The 18655-nt window shown below is 50.0% G+C and overlaps 1 protein-coding gene across 2 annotated transcripts; it reads left to right on the forward strand.

Annotated features, from left to right (window-relative positions):
* Positions 1–7079: 7079 nt before the first annotated feature.
* TLDC2 (TBC/LysM-associated domain containing 2) lies at positions 7080–18086 on the forward strand. 2 transcript variants are annotated; one of them, XM_036108081.2, is made up of 6 exons: positions 7080–7109; positions 8319–8480; positions 8975–9127; positions 11147–11242; positions 16858–16931; positions 17951–18086. In XM_036108081.2, exons 1-6 carry the CDS (start codon positions 7080–7082, stop codon positions 18084–18086), a joined length of 651 nt encoding a protein of 216 aa, XP_035963974.2. The 2 variants fall into 2 exon arrangements, with proteins under 2 accessions (XP_035963974.2, XP_035963975.2); XM_036108082.2 differs by lacking the exon at positions 11147–11242.
* The last annotated feature ends 569 nt before the right edge of the window (positions 18087–18655 follow it).

Consider the following 18655-nt stretch of genomic DNA (forward strand, 5'->3'; position numbering starts at 1 on the left):
CACACACACACACACACGAACACATAAATAAATAAATAAAATCTTTTAAAAGAAAAGAAAGAAATGGTTTACCTTCTCTGTGTTTCGGTTTCTCCGCCATGCAGAATGTGGGCTTGGAGATGCTCGATGGTGTGAATCCAGGCAGGGGACGTGCTAGTCCAGGCCAGCTCAGCCCCTCCTGACGCACCCATGGCCACACTAGTGGTGCTGAGATTAGAGTGGCTTGCATCTTCCCACTTGGACCTGGGTCCGAGTCCCGAGTCCCGGCTCTACCACACAGATTCTGCCTGGGTCCCGACACTCACGGCCCAGCAGGAGGCTGAGGGCTCTTCCTGCTCTGAGGGTCTTTGGATTGGGGGAGCCGTGAATCTACAGTGTAGCCCCAGGAGAGCCTGGAGAGCAGCAAGGCCCTGGCGGGGAGGGGTCCGAGGTTGGGGGCGGCCTAGGTAGGGGCTCTTGGACTCAGGCTCGGTTCAGGAATGAGACTTGCTGGGAGTTTAGAACTGGTTACACACAGGGAGACTGCAGCTTCCTGACCCTTGGGCACTCCCCTGTGCCAGGCTCTGGGCTCAACACTTCAGCAGAGGATCTTAGGAAGGTTAGGAGCTTCTTGTGGCTATTTTCCAAGGGGAAGCACAGCAATATACAGCTCATCCCAATCGCTGTTTTTACCGTGTGGCATTGACGCCCTTCCGGTTGAGCGATGGGATCTCTATCCCCTCCCCTTGAACCTGAGTAGGGCTTTGTGACGGCCTGAGCCAATAGAGAGTGGCAAAAGTGATGTGTGACTTCCAAGGCTAGCTCATAAAAAGCTCTTCAGCGATCTCTCGTGTGCTCATGCGCTCTCTCTCTCTTAATCCACTCCCCTTGGAACCTAGCCACCATGTTCGGAGGAAGCCCAGGCCTTATGGAGAGGTTAGTGAAGGTGTTCCATCCAACAACTGCAGCTCTGGTCCCCGCTAACCACCAGACATGTGGGAGAGCGAACCTTCAGATGATTCAGGCCCCAGTCTTGGCACTGTCCCAGCTGATGCCAAGTAGAGCAGAAATGAGCTGTCCCAAACTGCAAAAGAAATATTGTTGTTTTAAGCCACTAAGTTTTGGGGTAGTTTGTTACGCGGCAATGGATAACTGGAATGCTTGTCCAAGGTCACACAGCTTGGAAGTGGCAGAGCTGAGACTGATTGGAACCCAGGGTCATCCAATTGCAGAGTCTGTTGTGCTGCACTAATGGGCAATGTTCAGCTCAGGCACACAGTGTGTACGGTGTAAAGCTCTACTCAAGAAGGAATGAAGCATCAAATGATTATAAGAATTATATATCAGATTGTAAGAAATGATGCCGGTTACCCAGTGGAAAAAACAGTTTATTTCCTCCCATTCAGGCCGCTAAATTGACCAACATGATGAAAACTGAATGAAGACTAAATCCTGGAAGGCTTCAAAGAGGAGGAGATTTTTTTTTAAATGAAAAGGTTTTTTTTTTCATGGAAGAAACAAACCATTGGCTGAGGGAGAATTAGAGGAATTAGTAGGGGAACCTGCTTTCAATAGTATAGTCAGGGAGGCCTCACTGAGAAGGTGACATTTAAAATGAGTTATTAAAAATAAATAAATAGGGGCGCCTGGGTGGCTCAGTCGTCAAGCGTCTGCCTTCGGCTCAGGTCATGATCCCAGGGTCCTGGGATCGAGCCCCGCAGCGGGCTGCCTGCTCAGCAGGAAGCCTGCTTCTCCCTCTCCCACTCCCCCTGCTTGTGTTCCCTTTCTTGCTGTCTCTCTCTCTGTCAAATAAATAAATAAAATATTTAAAAAATAAAATAAATAAATAAACTGAGTTATTTTTTAAAAAGCCCTAAAAAAATAAATAAACTGAGTTATTCAGGGGTGCCTGGTTACCTTGGTCAGTAGAGCATGCAACACTTAATCTCAGGGCTGTGAGTTCAAGCTCCACGTTGGGTGTGGAGCCTGCTTAAAATAAAAATTAAATATATGTATATATATTTATATTTTTTTAATTTTTAATATGTATACATATAAATGGAGTTATTCAAAGAGCCAGAGTAAGAGAATTCCAGGCAGATGAAACAGCAAGGGCAAAGGCTCTGAGGAGAAACAGACTTGATAGATGTTTAAATAAGGTCAGTGTGACTGGGACTAGATGAGTGATGGAAAGTAAAGGACAAGTTAAAGCTGGAGTGGAGCCAAGGCATGCCCTGGGCAGGGGCTTTATTCTTTTTTTTTAAGATTTTATTTATTTATTTGAGAGAGAGAGCGAGATTGAGAGAACGAGTGAGGGGAGGGGCAGAGGGAGAAGCAGACTCTCCGCGGAGCAGGGAGCCCGATGCTGGGGGGGGGGGTTCGATCCTAGGACCCCGGGATCATGACATGAGCCGAAGGCAGACGCTTCACGACTGAGCCACCCAGGCGCCCGGGGCTTTATTCTTGATGCAGTGACAAGCCATGGAAGCCTCTAAGCAGCGGCATGATATAATCTAATTTGTGGGTGGTTTTTTTTTAAATTTGTGTTTGGTCTGGAGTCATGAAGAGTCATCAGCATTCAGACCATATTTAAATCCGTGGGACCAGGTGAGGCCACACGGGGAGAGCATCTATAGAGAAAAGAAAAACTGGCGCACAAGCAGGAAGTTAAGAATTTCTGATTCTAGAAAGTGAGTGAAAGAGGAAAAGCCAGCCAGAAAAGACTGAGAGAGAGCAGCCAGTGAGGTAGGAGAGAACACACAGCAATGTGTTGTCGGGAGGTCAGGAGAACGGATACATGAGGAGGGAGACCTCCCACTGCATGGCACCACTTGGAGGCTGCTGGGGACCTTGACAAGAGCCAGGGTGGTGGGGACAGAAGCCAAAGGGAGTGGACTGACGAGTGAACAGGACATGGAGGTGGAGTGTAGGGAGAAGAGAAATGGAGCATTTGGGGAGGGGACTGTCGTGTGGAGAGAGAGGGGGAGAGAAGGGGGGCAGACAGATCGAGGGATGGGGCCTTGGCTTTTGAAAGGAGCAGGGCGCTTACCTCCATTGTCCTGGAGGAAGGATGGAAGACTTGGATGAGATGCAGGGGCTTCTGTCGGGAGGAGGAGGGGGCGGCCAACGATGGCCTCTGTTTTTTCAGTGGAGAATAAAGTCACCCGGTGAGAGTGAGGAGACCAAGGAGCGCAAAGACCTCAGATCTCAGAGAACAGAAACCAGACTTCCCAGGACGTGTGAGGAGGTGAAGCCAGGCTGCCCAGTGAGCATGGGCTATTTTCTAGAAAGGACTCTAGCCAAGTGTATTTCCCATAGCTGAAACCGTGCGGCGCATATGATTTTATGTCCTGCCTTTTCCCACTCACCAGAGCAGCAGAAGCATTTCCCCGTGCATTTATAAACTCTTTGCAAACATCACTTTTAAAACTTAGAAATAACCCACGGAGTGGATGTTCCAAGGGTCACTTAACCTTTCCCCCTTTTATTGGACATTCAGGTTGTTTCCTGGCAATAATACTGGAGTTCTGAGAGAGGTGGCGTGTGGTCTGGAGAAGAAAGGAGAAGGCAAGCTTCGAGGCAGAGCTGGGATGTCTGAAGCCCTGGTGCCTAGAATCCCATCATGGGAGCTTTGAGGGGCCTATTATTGGCAATTGGTGCTCCTGACAGGTCACATTCTAGGTTTTCCTGGACACGAGGACAAAGAATGGGACAGCAAGGCACATCTCACTGGCTTCTCAAAGTACCCAGTGGTTCGGGTACTGAGCCTGGGGAAAATAAAGTGGGGAGAAGGGCCGAGAGGGCTCAGAGGGCCAAACGTGTGATCCCTGAACCGTTTACAGTTGAAACACATAGTGCAACAGCCGTGTTTGAGGTGGCAACGGGGCCCTTCACTTTGCCTGTTTTCCCCATAATACAAGTCTTTTCTGCATCCCACCCTTCCTGGAGGGGGCATTGCTCCAAGAGACCTGGCCTTGGGCAGCCTATCTAGGGACTCAGGTCCTCCACACAAAGCCCAGCAGAAGAGCGCTGTCTCGGCTGTGTGAGAACGAGGCGGGCCTCCTGAGACAAGGGGCTCACCCCCCCCAGCAGAGGCCAGCAGACCACTGCGGGACATAGCCTCCAGGGCGTACTGCCCTGGGCCGAGACTGTTCTAGGATTAGCCGAAGCCCCTTCCAACTGGAGGTTCTGTGGTTTGACAACGCAGCATTCACGGAATCCTACTATGAGCCAGGGACAGAAAAGTAACCCCCGTGGGCAAAGCGCCTACTGTGTGCCAAACACCGGGCTTCCCGTGCATGATCTCACCCACTGCCACAGCCTGTCACTGAGGCAAGTACCATCACCCCGGGGGAGGGAGGGGAAACAAGCCAGGACCGGGCAGGACTGCTTCTCTCTGCTTCCCAGCCCTGGGCTTCCGCCGCGGCGTGGGGTGACCGATGGAGACTCCCACAGCATTGCCCTTTCCTGTAGCATTTATTTGTACCTGATAAAGCGAGGTTCCTCATGGTGGGCTCCAGGCACCGGGTGGCACCTGGCAGCTGTGGTGAGAGTTCGAGAGCCATCCCTTTGGACTGGTGGGGCAGAGCTGGAGGTCAGAGGGTGACAAGGTCTTGTTTGTGTGTGTTTATGGGATTTGAGTTTCTGATGGACGATAATCACTGCCGGGCTTCCCAACTGGAACGGGAGTGGGCGCAAGACCAGGGCCGGCCGCCCTCTGGGCAGGTATAAGCCAGGGAGGAGCGCCTGGAGCCTGGCGGGGACAGAGGGGCCAGCCGCTGCCAGGGGGACCAGGGTGCAGAGCTAACGCTGCTTCGGACAGACTGCCGGGTGTGTTCTGGAAGTGGCCCTGTCTCTGGGGAGTCTGGGAGGTGAGCTAAGGAAACCCTCGGGCTGGACAGGCTGGGGCGAGGTTGCCAGAAGCCAAGGCTCGGCAGCGTAAGTACATTCTTCCACAGTTCCTGCCTTTTTCTTCCCCGCTGAGCTGCTTCTTCCCCCCACTAAGTGACCAAGTGTCAGGAATTTGAACCCTGGATTTCTCAGAGGCAGTGGGGGGATGGGGGGATAGCAGTAAGCACTGTCATTTACCCACTGCTCACCAAACCCCAGGTGCTCTGGGTTATCTCATCGAATTGATAACAGAAGGATGGAGACTGGGCTTGGCATCCTAGTTCTTCAGGCATTATCTTTTTTTTTTTAAAGATTTATTTATTTGGAAGAGAGAGAGAGTGCACACATGCACAAGTGGGCAGAGGGGCAGAGGGAGAGCATCTTCAAGCAGACTCCCCGCTGAGCAGGGCTCCATCCATGAGATCACGACCTGAGCCAAAACCAAGAGCAGGACGCCTAACCGACTGAGCCACCCAGGAGCCCCAGGCGTTATCTTCTTTTACTCTTACAGCAGCCCTATGAGGTGGATATTAGTATTTTACCAAAGAGAAGACTGAAGCACAGAGATGTTAAGTAACTTGCCCAAGGTCACATAGCAAGGAAGTGGCAAAACCAGGATTTGAACTCCCTGACTCCAGAGCCTGTACTCGTCACCACCGTGTTATACTAACTAGTGGGGCTGTGGTAAGGCTCTTCCACTTTCTGAGGGGTCATTTCCTTATCTGTAATTTACAGTCATAAAACTTGATGATCAGAAATATATCACCCTGAGATTCACTAAAGATACCTTGAGATGGGTCAGCTTTAAGCACCGGGAAGCCTTGTTGGAAACATTATCGAGAACTATGGGGGTGCCAGGGTGGCTCAGGTTGTTAAGCATCTGACTTTGGCTCCGGTCATGGTCTTGGGGTCCTGGAATCGAGCCCCACGGCTCCCCGCTTAGAGGGAAGTCTGCTTGTTTCTCTCCCTCTCCCTCTGCCCCTCCTCCTGCTCGTGCTTGCTCTCTCTCAAATAAATAAATAAAAATCTTAAAAAAAAAAAGAAAAAAGAACTATATGGGAGTGCCTGGCTGGCTCAGTCAGTGGATCACGCGACACTTGAGCACAGGGTCGTGAGTTAGAGCCCCATGATGGGTGTAGAAATTAGTTTTAAAAAAAAGAAGAAGAAGAACTATGTGTATGCCTTTTGATTCAGCATTCAACTTTTGAAATTTATCATAAAGGATATAATCAGATTTATGAGCAGGGAATTTCACTACAGTTTTGCTTATAATCATAGAAAATTAGAAGCAAACAAAATGTCCAACAGTTGAGGAATAAATGATACATCCTATGATGAAACAATATGTAGCCATTAAAAATCACGTGTTCAAAGGGTGCTGAATGTCATTGGAAAATTCTCATTTTTAAGTGGAAAAGGCACTTTATAAAATTATACATGGTATGACCTATTTATAAAAATATGTGTATATATATTAAATAAATAAAACAGACTGGAAAAAATATACTTAAGTGTTGAAAGCTTATCTCTGATAGATGAAATCATGAATATTTTTGTATCTTTCTTTATTCTTTTCTAGATTCCTCAAACTTTCTATAATATACATGCCTTACTTTTTAAATTAGAAAAATGAAGATTTAAAAAAAAATGAAGATTTTGTTCATTTGTTGTTCTTTTGGTTTAGGCTTGGCTCCTTTCGAGCTTCTGTTATAATACAGAGGGAACTGAGTTGCCTGCAGTCAGTATTGTGAGGGCCTCTGAGATGGTCTGGTCCAACATGTTTCATGTAGGAAAACTGAAGCCCAAGGGTGCAAGGGACTTACGCAAGGTCAGAGAGAGAACCAGAGGCTCCAGACCCCCAGCCTGGAGCTCAGGCATCTGCCCAAAGGGCCAGAATCCCTAGGCCAATCTTCCAGAAGGGTAGGGAGATGGAAGGGAATCAGCTAGAATTACTGGGTTAATTTCATGCGTGTTAGTTGCTAACTCCAAGTGAGGCTTTGAATGCCAAGGGTAACTGACCTCACAGACCTACCCAGTGACGATTAGTCCTGGGAGTGACAGGAGAGAGCAAAGGGCAGCTAGGCGGCCCGGAGCTAGCAGGGTGTGCCCCAGGCCTCTCCCTCTCATTTCTAGGCCTCGCCCGCCCGCAGTACTCCCTCCCCCTGGGAGGGCTGAGGACTCTTACCACCAGCCTTGGGGCCCCGGACAGAATGAAAGGTCGCTGGCGTTACACTCGGCTGGTAAGGGGCCCAGCTTGGGCTGGGGAGTCAGGCCAGCGGAGGTGGGGGAGGCCAGATCTCTGGCAGGGTGGGGTCTGGGCTAGGATTGGAGGCAGGCGGGTGCTTTGTTCCCTTCCAAGTCCCTCTCCAGCTGGCCTAGAGTTCAGAGTTCAGGAACCCCGGGGCCCCAACCCCATGGTCCTGAGACCCTAACAAGCATAGACCGCTGTCTCCAGCCAGATGGCGCTCTGTCCAGAAGCCCCACGCAGCTAGGACCCCTTCCTTAGGCCTGAACCTGGGTAACAGGAAAGCAGTGTCCTGGTCATTTCTCATCTTGGAGGAGCCTCTCCTTATGAGAAGTCCCCAAGTCATTGTGCGCAGGTGCATGTGTATACACACACACACACACGCACAGGCACACGCACACGCACATACCCTCTGGACCAGAGTGGAAGCTCAACTGAATGAATGCATAAACCAAGACACATCCACACTGACACACACACATATTTATACAATCCCAACTCACACTCACAAACATGTTGACAGGTAAACACACAAAGTTACTCAACACTCTCACACTGATTTGCCAACACAAGTCTATTTGAAGCTGATACACACCTTCGCGTGGATGAACACACGTCTTACACAAACCTGCCCGTGCTTTCTCAGCCGCTACACGCATTGTCTCCCTGGCCGACAGGGAAGCCTCTGGCCCTCATTTTTTTTCTTTGTAAAATAAGGATAGTAAGGAGAACATTCTTAGGATTCTTCGGAAAATACAGAGAGATCATGCACAGCGAGCACTCAGCCAGGCCTGGCCCAGGGTGTGCTGACCAACATCGGCCACTACCGGTATTGTTACTGTTATGATTGTTGATCTTATTATTATTGTTTCGGGTGCAGACACACAGGGTTACAGCTCGCAAGGCTGGGCTGGGCCGGGCTGCCTCCGGCCTTTCTCTCCTGCCCCTGAGCTTAGAACTTGATCCTTGGCACCCACTCTGGATCTAGAGCAGGCAGGCAGACAAACCATAGAGTCCATGGCCACATCTGATGGGCATGTGTACCTCCGACCTTCGGCTGGCAGGGGCCAGGACGGGAGCCGGTCACAGGCAGGGGTGGGTGGTGGTGGCAGGGGCTTAAGCAGGGGTGATGAGGCAGCCGAGGCTCTTGGGCTCTGGAGACATGGAAGCCGATGTCTCCTTGTCCCTCTTGGTGTCTTCACAGCCCAGCCAGGTGGATGACACTCTATCTGTGGAGGAGGGTGAGGAGGAGGAAGAGGAGACAGCCCCAGCCCCGGCCCCCGTCTCAGCTCCTGCTCTGGAAGATCCCGTGGGGCCCCAACTGGCAGAAGCCAGCCGGGTTCTAGGAGCCTCGGAGATTAGGCAGGTTCGAGCACAGTGCCAGGAGCCTCAGGGTCCCACCCTCCTGCCCTACCCCAGCCAGGTCCAGGGACACCTGGGGTCACTCCAGCTATGTCCCAAAGCTGGGGGGGCGGGCGGAAGGATGAGGTAGGGAGGATTAGGGGGAGGGATTCAGCATCTCATCTATTCTCCAGCCTCTAGGGACCAAGGTGACCAAGGGGAGAGAGTCCTGAGGGAGACCTGACCTTGGTTCAAATCCTGGCTCTGCCACTTACTCCCCGTGTAGGCTTTAGGCAAGTGGCTTCACCTCCCTGAGCCTCATTTTCTTCAACCGTTAAATGGGAATAATAATCCCTCTCTAAGGGGCCCTTGGAAACAGTAAACTCCTGTGGCACCCATAAAGCACCATGCTTGTGTGAGTGGGGCCTGTCCAACATCAGTCCTTCTGGGACCCTGAGGATAGGGGGGAAGGAGCGGGGGAGGACGGGGATCCTTGCTCACCTCCAGCCCTGTCCCTAGCTCAGCCTCCACCTCCCCCCACGAGTCACCGGACATCCCTGGAGCCTGGCCTTCTGCACGTCGAGAGATGGCTTCAGCCTGCGGAGCTTGTACAGGCAGATGGAAGGCCACAGCGGGCCGGTGCTGCTGGTGCTGAGGGACCAGGATGGGCAGGTGAGCTGGGCCCGGGGCCCCAGCCTGAAGCCCTGGGGGTGCCCGACCACACACCAGCGGGCCCTGCCCCAGGGCAGCCTCAGGGGCGGGAGGCAGAGGGGATAGCCCCTCACGTGTAAGGGACAATGATGATGACATAGAGACCTCCCCCGTTCAGAGCCATTCCTTCCTTCCTTCATCCCCTAATTCATCCATTTAACACATGTACATTAAGCACCGTCTATGTGCGAGCTTAGATGCGGACAAGAGCAAGGTCCAGACAGAAGTGGTTCCAGCCCTCTTGGAGCTACAGCCCTAATGGGCAGGCGGGCCAGAGGTGAAGCAAATAATCAACTGGGGAGACATCTTAAGTGGAGGATCTGCACCTTCATGATCCACTGATGCTTTGAAAACATCCCCCTGTTGGTTGGGGGCTAAGAGTAAAAGCTGGCTTTGAAGAGGCAGCCACAGACCTTGCGAAGGTGCTGTCTCAGATCCCTGTGGTCTCGCCAACGTGGGGGCGCCGGGGGGTGTTCTGCCAGGCCCTCTAGACAGGGGCCAGGGGAAGGGGGGGAAATGCTGGTTTCAAGTGCTCTTCCATGGGAGGAACATGTTAGAGCTGGGAGAGATCTCGAGGGTCTCTGAGGACCCTCACGTGGGCAGGAGCTCCTTCCATCCTCAAGATGCCAATCAAGGACTTCCCACCTCAGGGCCACGGAGCTCACTTCCTCAGGATGGATCCCCTTCCTTGGCAGAATGCTGCTGACTATGAGGAACTGACTCCTTACATTAAGCCAAAACCTACTCCCCATGGCTGCCTCCCAGTGGTCCTGCCTCTGCCCCTCAACACTTGGTATAAGAGGGAAAACCTGCAGTCCACCAACTATCCCACAGGAGAAAATGGCTAATTGAACTATGGTTCTGCGACATAGTGAAATATTACCAAGGGCTGGGGGAAAAAATGATGTAGAGCCATACCTACTAAAAGTGTTGTTTTTATTATTTTTATTTATTTATTTAAGACTTTATTTTTATTTTTTTAAGTAATCTCTACACCCAACATGGGGCTTGAACTCACAACCCTGAGATCAAGAGTTGCATGCTCCCCCGACTGAGCTGGCAGGCGCCCCAAGTTTTTGTTCTTAAAGCAGGATATGAAAGGCACTCTTGGACCAATGGAGAAAATGTATTATGAACTAGATACTAGATAACATTATGGAATTGCTGTTAATTTTCTTAGGTGAGATGATAGTATTGTGGTCATACATGAGAAAATCCCCATTCTTAGGAGCTGAACCATTTAGGGGTAAATGGGTTATAATATCTGCAACTTACTGTCAAACAGAACACCAAAAAATATAAGGAGAGAGAAAGTAAATATGGCGAACACATTCACAATTTTGAATACACATGGAGGGTATCTGTACCATGCTTTTACTTTTCTGTGTGTTTGAACTTTTATAAAGAAAAATGAAGAGGGAGGCAGCTTACAAAACACAGGTACGGGGCACCTGGCTGGTTCAGTTGGAAGAGCGTGCAACTCTTGATCTCAGGGTCGTGAGTTTGAGCCCCATCTTGGGTGTAGAGATTACTTAAATAAATAAAACTTAAAAAAAAAAAAAAACCACAGATGTACTGTAGGATCTGGTTTTCTGTATAAGAACATATACACTGGCATTAAACAGATGCTGGAAGGAAATGCACCAAAACGTTAATAGTCACCTTGGAGAGCAGAAGGGGGAATTGGAATATGGCTTTAGTTTCTCTTCCTGCTTGTCTGTAACTTCTAATACTTTTCTACAAGGATTACTTTTATAAAATAGGTACGTTTAAGAAAAAGTAGGAAGACGCCAGCAAGAGTTCTTCCTTGGGGAGTGTTAAGGGAAAGGACACGCGTTGGTGGGCCCACACGGCCCTCCCCACCCCCCAGCTCTGTCCCAGGCTCCCCGCCCGGCTAGGTGAGCCTATATTACCAAGCCTGGAGAATGGGGTTGCCTCCTCTCCCCGCGAGCTGCCGCAGCAAGCTCCTCTGCTTTCCAGATGTTTGGAGCCTTCTCTTCCTCGGCCATTCGACTCAGCAAAGGCTTCTATGGTACCGGAGAGACATTCCTCTTCTCCTTCTCCCCACAGCTAAAGGTGATATTCCCAGCCTCCTAGGGAGGGGGGAGGAGGGCTATGACAAAGATCCTGAGGCCCCAGTGGCCCCTAGCTCTATCCCCCACGCTGGGGTGCCTTGTATCCCTCCATCTTTCCACAGGGGGAATGGGACAGGCCAGTGGTGGGCAGCGCATCCCCCTTGGCCCTGTTCATCTTCATTTCTTACAGTGCTCAGTAGGTCCCTGGCGACCACAGACTGGCTCATAAAGGAAGAGGGGTGTTGCTCACCCGAGCAGGCTGCGAAGACAAGATGGGTCCAAGTGCAGGTAGATCTGTGGGTGTACAGGTAGGAAGAGGAAGACAGACACATCCAGTGACTTCAGTCTTCTTAGGAAGTGTGGGCTGAGGTCATCGGCTAAGAGTGAGGTTGGGGGAGACAGTGTGCAGACTGAGCAGAGAGAAGGTGTCAGATCGTCATTACGGGAGTGGAGAGGGAGGCCTACCGGAGAGAACCAGAGAAACAGAAGGACAGCCAGGCAGCGTGAACTGGAAGTGGGGAGCGTCAGCTTAAAGGCAATCTAGTCCCCTGGTGTTTTTCCGCCAGCTACGTTCAGCTCCTTGGTTCCGGCGTGGAGAGTGTGGCTGGGAGGGCTTCTCCAGGATGGGGCTTCCGCCAAGGTGGTGTGACCGAGCGAGAGAGGGAAGCGGAAGCTGCAGGGAGTGGAAATGTAAAATGGACCACAGAACCTAGTCTGGATCAGTGGGGAAGGGCAGCCAGGGAGGCTGAAGGACAATGAGACGAAGACGAAAACAACAGCTGAGAGGTGGCCTTGTGGTCAGAGACTTGGAGCAAGGACACCAGTCGAGCCACGTGTTGGAATATAAGATCTAAGAGAGAGGGCCATTGGAAACAGACCGGGAAGGACGGGTTCCTGGGTGTGAACAGAGGGGACAGTGGCTGAGGTGGGGGTAAGAAGTCCCCTGCACTGGAAAAGGAAGGGCGCTGAGGGCAGGCACGGGATGGGTCCGAGCGGACGGCGAAGTTCACCAAGGACACTGCAGGAATGAGGAAGGAGGGGAGGAGGGTGAGACAGAGCTCAAGCCTCTAATTCACGGTGACTGGTGACTAGGAGACGGGTGAGGGACAGAGACAAGACTGGTGGAGACAGAGGGTACTTGCTGCTGGAGAGTAGGGCTTTAGAAGGAGGGAGGGGGATGGTCAGTCGCCAGCATCTCCCATGTAAAACGTCTCCATCTCTGAGCTATTTGTTGAATAAAACGACTGAGCGCTGCAGGCTTGGCACGAAGCGCACTACTTTTACTCCTCATAAAAATAGTAGCAGCTAACTGGGCACTAGCGTACCACCTGCCAGGCACTATTCTGAGACGTTCACAAATCAGCGCATTTAATCATAACAACACTCCTCTGAGGGACATACTATTATCGGCCCCACTTAACAGTTGAGGAAACAGAGGCACAGAGAGGTCGAGTGACTTGCTAGTCAGTGGTGAGGATGAGATGCAGAAACAGGCCCTGGGGCTTGACCTCAGGCATGGCGCTAGGCTACCCCTCTAAATGACGGAGATGCTCTCGGGCTTGCAGAAGAGAGGCGATCACAATATAGAGCGATAAGGGCTGTGGAAGAAACCGCAAGGAAGAGCACCTCTATCAAACCGGAGTGGGGAGATCAAAGGAGACTTCCTAGAGGAGGAGCTTCTTGAGTTGGATCTTGATGGACAAACAAGATCACCAGGTGATGAAGGGCATGGGGAGCAGTCTTCTTGGAGCATGTGCAAAGGCACAGTAATTGGAAAGGAGACAATGCCCATTTAGGAACCCAACAGATGAATGGGTAGGGGGTCAGAGTGTGTCTGCACTGCCAGAACATGCCCTCACGATATACTCGTTCAGTGGATGAGGAACTAGTCCCAGGTGTTTTTGTTTGCTATGAGAGACCTCCCCTCCAATGCATGGACCAAGGACCTACAGATATACTCAGCCACACAATTATTTGGTCCCATGACGAGGTCACAAGGAGCTACGGACTCCTTGCTAAAAGCAAAACACAAGGTATCTATTGCATTGTCTCCATCAGCCAGCCTGGTAATCTTTCCAGGAAACAGGAAAGGGGTCCGTTGTTCCTAGTAAACCCGTGCTGGATTCTAATCACCACTTGTTTTCCTGTATTCACATGCTGGAATTCTAAAGTTCTCGGATTTTCCTCCTACTGCACTGACTACTCCTTGGCAGAATCCTTTGCTGGTTCCTCCTCACCTCCCCAACCTTTTGACATCAGAGGGTCCCAGAGCAAAGTTTTTGGTTCTTGTCTCTTCTCTACCCTCATTTTTTTCAAGGTCTCGTGCTGATGGCCTCTACCTCTGAACTCGAAACTGACATATATCCAACTACTACCTAGAGTTTCTGCTTGGACCTCAAGCCCGGCATTTCAAGCCTCACAGGTCCCAAACCGAGCTCCTAACTTTGCCCCCAAATCTGCTCCTCCTGCCCATCTTCCCCAATGAAGTTAATGGCACCTACATCTTTCCTACTGCTGAGACCAGAAATTTTGGGGTCTTTGATTCCTCTCTGTCACACCCTACACCTGAGTTGTCAATGAATCCTGATGGCTCTGCCTTCTCTATCTATATCCAGAACCCACCATTTCTCACCATGTCCTTTGCTGTCACCTGGTTCAAGCCAGCATCATTATTTGTCCTTGTTCCTGCTATACCCTCCTGAAGGGTCTCCCTGCTTCCACCTCAGTCATCACAATAGCTAGAGTGTTCCTTTTTTTTCCCCTAAAGATTATTTTGTTTGTTTATTTATTTGAGAGAGAGAGAGAGAGAGAATGAGCAGTTGTGAGGAGGGGCAGAGGGAGAGGGAGAAGCAGACTCCCTGCTGAGCAGGGAACCCAATGAGGGGCTTGATCCCAGGACTCCAGGACCATGACCTGAGCTGAAGGCAGACGCTTAACAGACTGAGCCACCCAGGGGCCCCTAGAGTGTTCCTTTTAAAAGGTAAGTTAGAGCGTGTCATTCCTTGGCTCCAAGCTGCCAATGGCTTTCTTTCTTGGAGAAAAGCCAGTCTTTATAATAACCTACAAGGCCTGTGAGCCTGGGTGGCCCAGGCCTTAACCTCACTTGGTTAAGTATCTGCCTTTGGCTTGGGTCATGATCTTGGGGTCCTGGGATCGAGCCCCGCATTGGGCTACATGCTCAATGGCGAGCCTGCTTTTCCCTCTCCCCACCGCCAGCCACAGCACCCCCCCCGCCCCACCGCTTGTGCTCTCTCTTGCTATCTGTCTCAGATAAATAAAATCTTAAAAAATATATGTAACAACCTACAAGGCCCTACATCTTCTGGCCTCTCTCTTATGTTGTTTCTTGTTATTTTTCCTTTCCCTCACTCTGCTCTAGCCACAGTGAGCTCTGAGCTGGTCCTTAAACATGCAGGTCTGCTCCTACCTCAGGGCCTTTGCATATGCTGTTCTGCCTAGATTGCCTTCTACTGGATCACCAACCACATGGCTCAGGTCTCACCTCCTTTAGGATTCTGCTCAAATGTCACCATCACAGAGAGGCCCTCTGTGACCAACTAATTTAAATTTATAACATTCCATTCTTTGAAAACCCTTCTTGTCCTTCTCTACTTTTTTATCCTTAGCATTTTTCACCACCTAACAGTCTATTTATTTTACTTAGTTACCCGCCTCCACCTACTAGAATGGGAGTCCCATGAAGGCAGGAATTTTTGTCTGTTACATTCACCATTCCACCCAGTACATAAAACAGTGACTGGTACTAAATGCTAAAAATAAATAAATAAATGAATGAATAAAATTTAAAAAAAATTTTTAAATTGTTGAATGAGATGAATTATTTTTATTTATTTTTTTTAAAGAATGTATCTTTTTTTTTTTTTTTAAAGATTTTTATTTATTTATTTGACAAAGAGAGACACAGCGAGAAAGGGAACACAAGCAGGGGGAGAGGGAGAGGGAGAAGCAGACTTCCGCTGAGCAGGGAGCCCGATGCGGGGCTCGATCCCAGGACCCTGGGGTCACGACCTGAGCCGAAGGCAGACGCTTAACGACTGAGCCATCCAGGCGCCCCGAGATGAATTATTTTTAGAAGGGCTGTCTTCCCAGCCCCCGTTATGGAATCTTGGTTTTTTTGTTTTGTTTCTGTTTTTAATTGGGTAATCTTTGCCTATCTTTGGTCTTTTGACACCTCTTGTGTTCTTTATGAATTCCCAGTGGCTCCTTGATGTTGATTCCAAATAGCACCATGAACAGGGTCTTCGTTTCTTCCGTAGCAATGTTTATCTTACTCCTTCAAGTCTGAAGGTCACATTCTTCGATGAAAGTAGAGCAGGAATTGAATGGTTCTGTCTTTTCATGGTCACTTGTTAATATTATCTTATCTCTTCTGAGCCCAGGGTTTATTTTATTAGTCTGTTTTCTTGCTAAAAACCCTTTGGCTGCTCATAGCATTTTTTTAAAAAAACTAATTACAGGCAGTAATATGCTATACATTTGTGGCCTTCTAGAAATATTTTTATTAGCCCAATTGACTCTTGAATAATTTATTCATTCAACAGACATCTATACCATGCCTTGGGAATATTGCTGGGAATCAAGACCGCCCTCGCAGACCTTACACGGTAGTGGACTAAGCAACGACACATTGGCACATGAACAGGGTCATCTCAAAGAGTGCTAAATGCTGAGGAAAAGGAAACAGGGCCTGGGAGGAAGGGCTACTTTAGGCAGGGTGACCCAGGAAACTTCTCTAGGATGACATTTGGGCTAAAAGATGAGAAGTGGGCCATTTCAGGATCTGGGGGAAGAGCATCCTCAGTAGAGGGATCAGCAAGTGTGAAGGTCCTAAAGCAGGAATAGCTTTGGGTGTCCCAGAGACAGCAAGGCCAGGGTAGCTGAAGTGAAGCCAGTAAGGGGGAGAAGAGGTCAGAGAGGAGAGCAGCAGTCAGAGCAGGCTGGGCTTCTGGCTGGAGTGAGGAGCTGGATTGTATTCCCATTGCAGCGGGGAGCCCTCGGAGGGCTTTAGGCAGAGGAATGGTAATATTGATCACAAGGCAGAGCGCAGATGGGCTGTGGGCAGGTGACTGGAAGCAGGGACAAGTAAGGAGGCTGTGAGCTAGCGAGGAGTGACTGGCGGGGATTGGGTGGGCACAAGTGGAGATAGGCGTGACAGAAATGGGGGTAGTCTGGCTGTGTCTTTGGGGTGGGGCCCACAAGACCTGCTAAAGAACGGAGTATGAGGCAGTGTGGGGAAGTGGGCAGGCTCCAGGGAGAGAGGAGGAAACAGCTCATGGCAGAATCAGGGCCTAGCTCCTGACCAGGAACTTCCCCCTCTTCTCTCCAGCTTTGCAAGCAGGATGCTAGAGAGTTCTCGTCTGTTTCTAGAACAGGGGGGTTTGGGGTTGTGGGAACTCAGACTGGAAGGCAAGAGGAGATGAAATCCGGGGAGAATGGAAAGAAATCTCCTCAGGGGCCAGGGTACTTCCCGACTCTTAGCTGGGGCTTGGGCCTGGATGTTCCGTTCCCTCCACGACACTGCCACCCAGTGGCGTGAAGTCAAACTGCAAGGGCAGGACTCCCCCCAGTAACCCAGCTTTTCTCCTGTCATCCCAGGTCTTTAAGTGGACAGGAAGCAACTCTTTCTTTGTGAAAGGAGACTTGGATTCACTGATGATGGGCAGCGGCAGGTGCGTGTCTCAGTCCTCCCAGGGTCTGGAGTCTTGGGGTAGTCTGTGTTCTGGTCCCTCCCCCATCCGGAAATGCTGGGCTACAGCTGCCCCAGATAAGATGAAGTTGGTGGTGAACTTCCAGGCCTTTCCCTTCAACACGGCCCCGGTGCTGCCTAGTCCCCCAGTCAAACCCCTTAAGCCTCCTCTAAACACCGAGGGGGTAGAATGGCATGGACTACCCTCCAAAGTGTTTACAGTTGATGACAGCTTAGTCTGAATGCATGTGATTTGGGGAACAGCATTCTGCATGGTTGGATGAGGCTAGAGTCAAGGGATGGGAGGCTAGATCAGGTAACAGCTCACTGGAGGAAGGCAGGCATCTGCCCAGGAAACCAGCGTGTGTGCGTGCGTGTGTGTGTGTGTGTGTGTGTGTTGGGGGGATGAGTGGGTTAGGAAGAAAAAGTTAGCCTTATTCTTGGTGAGACCTCCAAATTCAGGCAGAATAAATCTTATCTTGAGGGCAAAGATGAAAGCGGTGTTTGACTAGTACCAGGCAAGTTCTTTGCTCTCCCAGCTCCCTGAAGAGCCTCTACTGAGACAGTTTGGCACAGAACATACAAGCCATTGCTGATTTGCAGTAACCCACTGCCCAGCCCCAGCCTAGTTTGCTGTCTAATGAGGGGATCAGAATGGATGCTTTCTGAAGTGTTTTGGGCTGAGTCCATGCCTTAAGATTCACTCCTTTGGTTAAGCATTGCCATCTTTAAAATGTTCCACATGTTCTAAAACTGGACTGGGGACAGTGGTGCACCACTGTATATATTTATCAAAATCATTTAACTATAAAAAAAAATGCTCCAAATCTTATGGGGAACAACATGTGGAGTTCCCAACAATTCTGGATATAAATCAGTTTAAGGGAAGATGAAACAGGCAAAACTGAGCTGTGGTCATGGTGAGGCCAAAGGCTGATGGTGTAGACCTGGAAGGCCAACACCCAGGAGTGAGTCATGCCGAGATTTTCCTCTTCTCCCTAGTGGCCAGTTTGGGCTGTGGTTGGATGGAGACTTGTACCATGGGGGAAGCCACCCTTGTGCGACCTTCAATAATGAGGTGCTGGCCCGGCAAGAGCAGTTCTACATCAAGGAGCTGGAGGCCTGGGTCCTGAGCTGATGGAGTTTTCTGAAACAGCAAATGCTCAGACCTGCTCATGAACACCATCTAGACCCTCCTTAGAGAGGGCTGCCCATTTTCTCCAAAACCTGGATGACTATGGCTGTGACCAGACCTCCCTGTGGCCTGGGGACCCGAGACAGTCCTGGAAGCAAGCAGTGTTCTCCAGGACAGGTGACTCTGAAGTGAAAGGTACTTACACCTCTTCTGAACAGCACAAAGACCCTCATGACGTTTCTTTATTTTTTAAAGTAGGCTCCATGCCCAGCATGGGGTTCAAACTCATGACCCTGAGATCAAGAGTCCCATGCTCCACCAACTGAGCCAGCCAGGCGCCCCCCTGAAATTTCTTTTTAGAAATTATACAACTAAAACATGTTGACTGTAGAAAAAACAGAAGACTTTAAAAAATTTTAAAGTTGCCTAAAATTCAACCATTCCCCCAAAACACTAACATTTTCATTTTCATATACACCCTTCTAGAGAATTTTCCATGGAGACATATATATTCTATTCTGGATGTTTTAGAAATCATTTTAACTTCACACTGTCAAATCACAGACACCTGG

Source organism: Halichoerus grypus, chromosome 10 (genome assembly GCF_964656455.1).
Source record: "Halichoerus grypus chromosome 10, mHalGry1.hap1.1, whole genome shotgun sequence".
Taxonomy (NCBI): Eukaryota; Metazoa; Chordata; class Mammalia; order Carnivora; family Phocidae; genus Halichoerus; species Halichoerus grypus.

Excerpts from the sequence above, each read along its gene's own strand:
- TLDC2 (XM_036108081.2), top strand. The coding sequence starts at position 7,080 with ATGAAAGGTCGCTGGCGTTACACTCGGCTG. Across the intron at positions 8,481-8,974 it reads GAGCCTCGGAGATTAGGCAG|CTCAGCCTCCACCTCCCCCC; the intron begins GTTCGAGCACAG and ends CCCTGTCCCTAG. Across the intron at positions 11,243-16,857 it reads CCTTCTCCCCACAGCTAAAG|GTCTTTAAGTGGACAGGAAG; the intron begins GTGATATTCCCA and ends CTGTCATCCCAG.